We start from the raw sequence: 9,552 nt of genomic DNA, 5'->3' as shown, positions 1-9,552 counted from the left end.
AGAGATAAGGGCAGCCTGCGAGCACCATGAAGGAAACAGAGACTTCTACTGCCTTCCACTGTGCTCTTTGGCCTCCGGCCAAGGGGCTCAAATTCAGCCTGTGTTCTATGGGCAAAGCCATGTGCCCTGGCCATTGTCTCTACCACACCAGATCCCCTTGGAGTTTCCAATGCCAGGAGGAATGGCTGCCTTTTCCTAATTTATATAAAGGTATTTAGGCAAGCAGCTCTACATTGGGATATGATTTTCTAGGGACAGTATGGGTAGACAGAGGAAAAAGTGAGTATGTAGAAAAAAGTACTAACCTTATAGGAGAACTCCAAAAGTTGGAAGGTCATAAAACATGACCTGCTTCAGAGTTTGGCCTAGAAAGATCCAGGGCACTGCTCAATCACTAAAGGCTCTTTTAAAAGTCGTTTTCAATGAATTAAAAATGACTAGTTTATAATACGTGGTTTTCCCTGAGGATTGCTTATTTAATAATTGTTGGCCAGATTAAAAAAAATTGGAAAGGAAATTTGTATTAATACTCAACTTGTCTGAAAATAGAAATACTCATAGCTAGCACAGAAGTAGGAATTAATTTAGAAGATTCTTTGTAATAATCTTGTACTGAATTATAATAGCAAACCTGAATTTTAAAAAACAGTAGCAAATCATGATTATTTATTAAGATCACTGATATTATTTAATTGTTGTAAATTTTCTGCATTGGTACATTCCTTGAAGATTGAGCATTAGAGGCGTACATCTGATAGATATTAAATGTTAAAAGAATAAGAAAGTCAAACACGCAAACAGCTTGACTTAAAAGGAATGGCAGAAATTCAATTAACAGAATAATGAAGATGGTGGAATCACAGACAGTTGGGAACGTGCAACTTGTCCAGCTAAGCTAAGGCAATGTTTTGTAAGGGCCTACATTACTCCACCCCTTGTCCTATCTATTGGATGCCAGATTCCTAACTACAATTTTCATTTGAGGCAGGCCCCATCCCCAAATATATCTTTAAAGGATTCTTTCACTAGATATTTTGTGACTAAAACAAAATATTATGTTGAATAGAAATATTAAAAACCAAAAGCATATTGATTTGTTGACTTTAATTTTTTAAAAATAATTGTCCTAGTCTCCTTGGGCTGTTATAAAAAAATACTATAGACTTGGTGGTTTAAATAACAGACATTTATTTCTCACAGTTCTGGAGGCTGGGAGTCTAAGAGCAAGATGCTGACTGGTCTAGTTTGTGAGGGCCCACTTCTTGGTTGCAGATGGCTGCTTTCTTGCTGTATCCTCATATGGCAGAGAAAACAAATTCTGCTGTCTCTTCCTTTTCTTATAAGGGCACAAATCCCATCATGGTGGTTCCATCTTCATGACCTCATCTAAACAAATTATCTCCCAAAGGCTTCAGCTCCTAATGCCATTGCATGGCGGGGGTTAGGGTTTCCATTTATGAACTTTGGGGAGACACAAACACACAGTCCATAACAGTAATTAAATGGTCATTTTCTACTATTATTGAATTTCAGAGAGATACTTATATGTAAGTGTGGTATATCAGTGTACATATATAAAATTAGATACTTAATCTACTATAATTAATATGATAGCTAAATATAAGTTAATATGCAACGTTATTCTGTATTAACTGCCAATTCTTATGAGCAGAGAAACTGAGACATCTATGGTGTGCTCTGTCCTGGTCTAGTTCAAGCATTTCTTGTCCTGACTGCAATATTTCTAATCCCTTCTATGTCTTGGGCCATCTGTGCAGGAAGAGCTGCTACTTGTATCATAGAGATTTTAAATCTGAGTGAACACACTTCTCTTTCTCTTTCTGAAATTGATTAGATTTCAGAATTTAAGTCTGGTGTCTAGCTTTAACTTTCCTTGTGTCTTTTGGATAACTGCAGTAACATATATTAAACTAATCTAAAGCTACAAATCCCTGTCACTTGCCAAGTAATTATGTCAGTGACTAGTAACCCCTCAGATGGCCAAATCTTCATTTGTTAACTGTAATTTAGGGTTTCACATGATAGTATCCCTCTGAATACTTCGTATTTTCTCTGGCTAGATTTATACATTTTATGCATGAACAAGAACATTATAAAACATTTAATAAGCTTCTTTAAAAGTTAAAATTTAAAGCCAACCTCATAAATTTAGAATGGTCCTTTTTTTCCCTTTCTGCATCCAGATAGGAAAGGAGAATAATTCATCTTCCTAGTCGTGGCTTAAAGTGCCATGAGATCATCTGAGGATGTTATCTCACAGATGATAGAGTTGTTGGAGAGTTTAGCTAAGCTACCCCATAATATTGCTACCTTGGCACCCATTTTGTGTGGGCCAAGCAACCTGCAGGGACCTTGAACTGACACTAGCTCCTTTCGTGAACACATGCCTAGATAACAGCCCCACAGAGTCACAAGTAAATATAAGTTCCTGATATGACTCCCCCCCACAGTACCCTTGTGATTAACATTCCCTGCCCCTATGCCTCCTAGGGCCTTCACTTGGTAAGCCATTTCAATAAGACTCCTCCCTGTGAAGCTTACCAAAACATTGCTCTTTTTGGTTTGAACTGACCAATATGGCTTTAGCCTTGGAACTCCAAAGCTTGACCCTAAATAAGGCATTTGCCAGAGGTCTTGTTGCTCATTATGCCTGCACCCTGCCTTGACCTCCCTGTGTCAAGACCCTCCCTAGACCCTCAAGAGATGCTGTGTATTTCCTCCAAGACTTGTGAGTAACACTTCTCTATTTCAACTTTCCTTGTGGTCTTTTGTTGAACTGTGGCTAACCATCCCACACCCCAAGGCTCAAACAACAAGTATTAATTTAACAAAGTCACAACAAGTAACTATACTAATATCAGACAAAATAGATTATAAAACAAAAAGTGTAACTAGATATGAAGAGGGAAATTTCATAATAATAAAAGAGTTAATCCATCAGAAATATGTAACAATTATAAAGATATATATAATAGAGCCCCAAAATACATAAAACACAAACCATCAGAATTGAAGAGAGAAATAGACAATTCAACAATAATAGTTGGAGACTTCTCATATTCAATAATGAACAGAACACTGTGGCAAAAGATCAGTAAGGAATTAAAAGACTTGAACAATACTGTACACAATCTAGACATACAGATATCTATAGAGCAGTCTGCTCAACAAGGACCATTCTTTGAGAAGAACGCAAATTCTTCTCAAGGGCTGGAACATTTTGGGGAATAGACCATATAATAGGAAATAAAACAAGTCTCAATACATTAGAAATAACTGAAATCAGAGTATGCTCTTTGATCACAATAAAGTAAAATTAAAAATTAGTAACAAAGATTTTGGAGAAATCCACAAACATATGGAAATGAACAACACATTTCTAAATAACCAATTGACAGAGAGGCTATCAAAAGGGAAATTAGTAAATATTTTGACATAGATGAAATGATATAACATAACAAAAGTTATAGGACATGGCTAAAGCAGTTTTAAAAAGAAACTTAAGAGGTTCAATGCCTACATTAAAAAAATAAAAATGTCAAATTATTAATATAATCCTCCACCTTAAAATACTTTGGGGAGAAGTGGGAAGCGAACTAAATCTAAAGCATGCAAACAGAAGGAAATAAGGAAAGAGAGAATTATAAAAAAAAACAACAGAGAAAACCAATGAAACTAAAAGTGGGTTCCTTGAAAAGAAACAAAATTGACAAACCTTTAGTAAAACTGACCAAGGGAAAAGGAGAGAAGACTCACAATACTAAAATTAGGAATGAAAGAAGAGACATTACTACTGACCTACAGATATAAAAAGGATTTTAAGAGAAAACCCCGAACAACTGTACGCCAGTAATTTAGGGTATCATGTGAAACCCTAAATTACAGTTAACTATAGCAGCATTATTTATAATAGCCAAAGAGTAGAACAAATCATAGACCCATCAACTGAAGAATGGATAAACAAATATGTTATATTCATACAATGAAATGTTATCCAGCAATAAACAAAACTGAAGTACTGATACATGCTACAAACACGGATGAACTTTGAGTATATTATGCTAAAGGAAATAAGTTAATTAAAAAAGACAACATATTGTATTATTCCATTTATATATCCAGAGTACACAAAACCATGGAGGCAGAAAGTAGACTGGTGTTTGCTTAGAGCTGGGAAAAAGGGTGGTTGGGTGGAAATAGGGAGTGACTGCTAATATGGGGTTTTTGTTTGGACTATGTTCTAAATTTGATTGTGGCAATGGTTTCACAACTCTATGAATATACTAAAAATCATTGAATTGTACATTTTAAATTGGTGTATTGTATGGTATATGAATTATATATCAATAATGATGTTATTAAAAATAAAGAAACCCTGAAGACTCCAAAGGGGAAAAAAAAAGATGATGGAATATATCAAAGCTGTAACAGTGAGATAGAGAGATTGGAGATCACTTTGGGAGTTAGAACCAAGAGGACTTGGTGACTTCACTGATTAGTTAGGAGGGTTAATCTGGTTTTAATAACTCAAAGTATTTTCTTGAGAGCCTCCAATGGTAAAATGGAGCAGTGAAGCTAGATCATCAGTGGCTCCTCTCCCTAAACCTAATGAAATAAAACAATGAAAAACTAGCTCTCAGAAGAGAAACAGCCCTACCCTGGGATAAATATCGTCACATTGGGACAATAAAGCTGCACCAGTTGTTAAAATGTTGAAATACATCCACCATGGTTGGTAAATTTTAGCTGCTACCTGGAGCCACCAACCTTCTCCCACCCTCGTACCTCCTCAAAGCTTCCAGCTAATGCAGTCATGTTGGCTTCTGCCCCTGCCTTCTACCTTCACTCTTAAGAGACCCCCTCAGCAACTAACGAGTTAACCTTTAGTTAGCCTGGCACAGGGGACCACCAGGACATTGCTGGAGCATATAGCCTGCACTTGTTCTAACTGATGATATTTTGGAAAGGTGAAGCTCAAGGGAATACTGCCCATGGTCAGCTATCCAAGGGTGGAGGTGAGATTTACTCCCAAATAGGCTAACCACTACATTATACTTTCTCTACTTTCCAGAATGTTTGAGTTTGTCCCTAGTCTTAAAAAAGTTAATTTCAGTAAAAGTTCTCTGAGTAACTGAGAATATTTTGTTATTAAAATTTAGAGTTTGATATAGGACTATTATATAATATTTTTCAATTACATTATTCAAATATTACTAAAGTTTTTTGCTTTAAAAATATAGTTATAAAGAATTAAAAATTATATATGTGATTCTCATATTTCTATTGGACAGCATTGCCCTATACTCTTATGTCTCCTTATTTATCAAACATTTATTAGTATTTACTATGTGCCAAGCTCTCTGTGGCAGTCATGAAGATGCACTACTCAGCCTCAAGGAAGCCTGATGTGGAGAGCATTGCTGATTGGTGGTCCTCAACTGCTGCCACTGTGAAATCCTCTCCTCCCCCCACTCCACAGTTTCTAGACAATGACCAAGTGGCAGATATACTAGTGCCAGTCAGCCTTTCTTGCCTTATGTGGGATTCCTTTAATGGGCAGCTTTGGCTCAGGACTTTCCGTTGATCTGGCTGAGCCTTCCTTAGAATTGTCTTGTGGTCTGAGGTTCTTCTCAGCCAATGCTCCTTCCCCTTTTCCCTTCTCAGATGTCAGACTACAACTGTAGTTTGAAAGCTCTCTGGCTTACACCTGCTCCTTTTCCCCTTCCCCTTCACAGACCTTTTCCCCAATAAATCCCTTGTATGTTTACTTCCATTTTTGCATCTGTTTCTTGGACGACTGGAACACTCACTCCATTTTAAGCATGTTACCAATGTTAACTCATTTAATCCTCATAACAACTCCATAAGGTAGGACGATCTTTACACTTTTGTACAATCACAGAAACCAAGATACAAAGAGGTTAAACTATTTGCTACTTACATGGTAAAGGCAAGATTTGAAACCAGTCTGGCTCCAGAATCCATTCGCTTAATCAGTGTACTAAGCTGCCTTTTGCTCTTTCATGGGGTGGCACTAATTTGGAAACACACTCATGACTCATGGTAGAATGTATTTTGGTTGATGCAGAGAGGTACGATGTGCTAAATAAAACTCAATGGTACAGAGTATGCATGGTCTGGTCTGCATAAAAGCTTTAATTGTTTCAGAATAAAGTAGCATACAGCACATGAGAAAAATGACATTAATAATATCAATAATAAATATCCAATATAAAGAATACCATCTAATTATTTAATTTATAGTTATATTACATTAAATTTAGATTAATGGTTAATAATTATTAGTATAAAGTATTGATACCATGACATTACATACATATTTTCATGTTTCTTAATACTTACAGGCAAATATTTCGGAGAGCACATTAGAATTCTTTAAAATTGATAGATATGTATTGTTAAGTGAAAAAAACTGACTGGTAGTTGAAGCATAAGCTCATTTGTGTGTGTTTTTTAAAGAATAGTTTATGAGCATAGAAAAGTTCTGAAAGCATACAAAAGAAAATGTTAATAGTAATTGCCTAAGGGGTGCAAATTCTAGCAGGAGATGGGAAAATATTTTAGAGCATATTTCTTTTCACTTTACAACCTTCTATACTTTGCACATTTTGCACATAAGACTGAATTTCTTTAGTAATATAAAAAATTCCCTTAAGATGAAATTTTAATGATAAATTATCATGAATGATTTACAGTTTAAAAAGAATATTTGTGAACACAAACTTGTTCTATCTTTTTACTAACCCTGTGAGGTATAAACGGCAGGTTTTATGTCCATATTACATATAAGAATATATTTAAATTTTATCAATGCAGCCCATGTTATATAAAAGCGTGACGTATTTACAATTGTAATTTTCCTCATTCATTCAACAAATATTTATTGAGTACTTATTATGTGCCAGGTTCTAACAGTGGCTTGACACACCTTGGGAGATTATAGTAGTGAACAAAACAAAGAAGTTTTCAACTGTCATGAAACATATTCTTATGGGGTGAGGAAAGAAAACATAATAAACAAACGAGCACATCAGTTTAATACTATGCAGAGAATTAGAGTGGACTAAAATGATGGATAATGATCCATTAACATGACACCTTATGATAGGGTGGTCAGGGAAAGCTTTTGAGGTAACATTTAAGTTGACATCAATGACAAAAAAGGAGTGATGTGAAGATGAGTGGATAAGTAGTCTAGGCAGATGGAACAGCTAATGCCAATTTTCTAATGTGAGAATGAGTTTGACATATTCAGGGAACCAATGAAGTATAGCAGGGTAGGGAGGAGGGGAGTGAGTATTACATGAGGTAGCAGTTAGGCAGTTGTCAGATCATATAGGACTTTTTAAGCAACAGTAAGGAGTTTAAGGAGTATGGATTTAACTTTAAGTGTAGTGGGAAGCACTTGGAGGGTTTTAAGAAGTGGCTAGATCAGATTTAGAGAAGAGAGGACACAGGGATTTCAGTTAGGAGTCTATTATTGAAGTCCAGGCAAGAGATGATACAATCATGGATTAGGGTGTTGGCTATGGGGAAGGAATAAGTGGTCAGATTCAGGATATGTTTTGGAGGTAGAGTTTATGGGACTTGCTGATGGAGAACATGAAGAGGAAGTGAAGAGAGCAGTAAAGAAGTAAAATGTAAATTTTTGTCTTGAGCAACCTGATGGGACTTTTTACTGAAATAGAAGAGTAGGAGAGGGAGAATAAATAATTTTATTTTTTGGCCATTATTTGTGAGCTGCCTATTAGATATCCAAGGGATGTCCAGCAAAAAGTTGAATATATGTTCAACGTTCCCAGAAGGGGCAGGCCTGGAACGACAGGCATTTTGTTGGCTTTTAAAGCTAGGACTGAGGTTTCTGGAAATATGTGTGGCTATAAAGAGAAGGGCACCAATATAGCATCCTGGGGTGAGCCAATGTCTGGAAGTCGAGTAGAGGAAGGCCAGCCAAGAAGTTTCAGAAGGAGCAGCTGGTGAGGAAGGAGAAAAAACAAACAAATGAGGCACCACTGAGAAGACAATAAAGCATTTCAAGGAGGGTGTGATGACTGTAAATTGCTGCTGGCAGTCAAGTAAGATGGACACTGAGAAGAAACAATTATCTTAACCTGCAGATCACTAACGTCTTAGAAAGTGAAGGGGTGAGGAAGTAGACTAGTTAGAATGAGTTCAGGAGAGAATGTGAGATGAGAAAGTGTAACTGGCAACTATTCATTTGACCGATTAATATACTTTCTAAAGTCAGTATACACTGATTTGCATTTGTATTTTAAAATGCTTGAGAAAAAAGCCTCAAAGTTTGTTATAAGCCTATGTATCTTGTTCCGTTTGGGTTTTCTGATCTAGCATCTCTGTAACAATTGCATTAACAAAAATTTAAGGATAACATAAGTCCTTAAGATAAGCGCATAAAGTGCACTCATCTTAGATGGTTTTTACGTATGTTTACGTCTGTTACCATAGTTCAAACCAAGATAGAGAATAATAAGGGTCTCTCATCAGGTTCCCGTGCGCACCTTTCCAGTGTATAATTCCCCAGAAGTAAATATACCGACTCATATAAATATCCATTAGCAAAGAAAAAAATGAAAAAAACTCTGAAGGGCATTTAATTGGAAACTGCGTCAGTGTAAACTTACCAATTGGCTGGAGTAAGTATAAAATGCCAATAATTTGGCGCCAAACTCTGACGCAGACTTTGAAGCCCTATCTCTCCTAAACCTGGGCCCACTTTCAGCACCACGCCTCTGGCCTGCGGTGCTTACCCAACAACACTGGGGCACAGCAGGCGGTGAGAAGAGACCGCTTTTCGGTCATGCGCACTAAAGACAGACGCGCTTCCCTCTTTCCCTAATCAACCAACCAGGACATGGCCTCCTCATGCGCATTGAGAACCCTCCAGGCGCGCGCACGCCTTGCCGCGCGGCCTTGCGCATGAGCAGATCAGCCCGGGGAGGCGGAAGTGAGGCGCTGGTGCGCGGACGTGGGGGCCGTCGGGCTTGGCGTGGGGCGGGCGAGCTGCGGACATGGCGCCCCCCGGGAATCTTGTAGTTCCCGTGGCAGTTCTACTGCTGTTGCTTTCGGGGGCTCCCTGGACCCACGGGCGGCGGAGCGACGTGCGCATCATCACGGACGAGAACTGGAAAGAGTTGCTGGAAGGAGAGTGGATGATAGAATTGTGAGCGCGGGGCGGTTGTCTCGGGGCCCCTTGGTGGGCCGGGCGGGCCGGGGTCCTAGATCCAAGTCTGGACACCCGACTTCACTTCCCACACCCCTCATGCGGGCCGGAAGTTCCCGCAGACTGCCACTGCAGACTGCCACTCCAGCTTGCGGAGCAGGTGCCCCCGACTCCTCCAGATCCCCAAACTCCGTGGACCAGCCGCCGGCTTAGTCCCATCTCCTCGTTTCTTATCAGAGAATGTTAAGTTTCTTCTAAAGTGTGCACTCTGCTTTCGCTTCTAGGGCAGTGGTGCGCCTACGAGATTGCGTTCCGGTTCTCTCAATTTT

General features: G+C 38.3%; 1 protein-coding gene across 1 annotated transcript in view; it reads left to right on the top strand.

The window, feature by feature from the left end:
* Positions 1-8,938: 8,938 nt before the first annotated feature.
* Positions 8,939-9,552, top strand: part of TMX1 (thioredoxin related transmembrane protein 1) — a 14,713-nt gene continuing 14,099 nt past the window's right edge. The window contains exon 1 of the mRNA XM_011385553.2: positions 8,939-9,223. Within this exon, the coding sequence (XP_011383855.1) occupies positions 9,072-9,223 (152 nt within the window). The 5' untranslated portion in view covers positions 8,939-9,071. The remainder of the gene's footprint in view (positions 9,224-9,552) is intronic.

Source organism: Pteropus vampyrus, unplaced genomic scaffold (assembly GCF_000151845.1).
Source record: "Pteropus vampyrus isolate Shadow unplaced genomic scaffold, Pvam_2.0 Scaffold15, whole genome shotgun sequence".
NCBI classification, from domain to species: Eukaryota; Metazoa; Chordata; class Mammalia; order Chiroptera; family Pteropodidae; genus Pteropus; species Pteropus vampyrus.
This window is presented reverse-complemented; position numbering and strand designations above follow the sequence as displayed.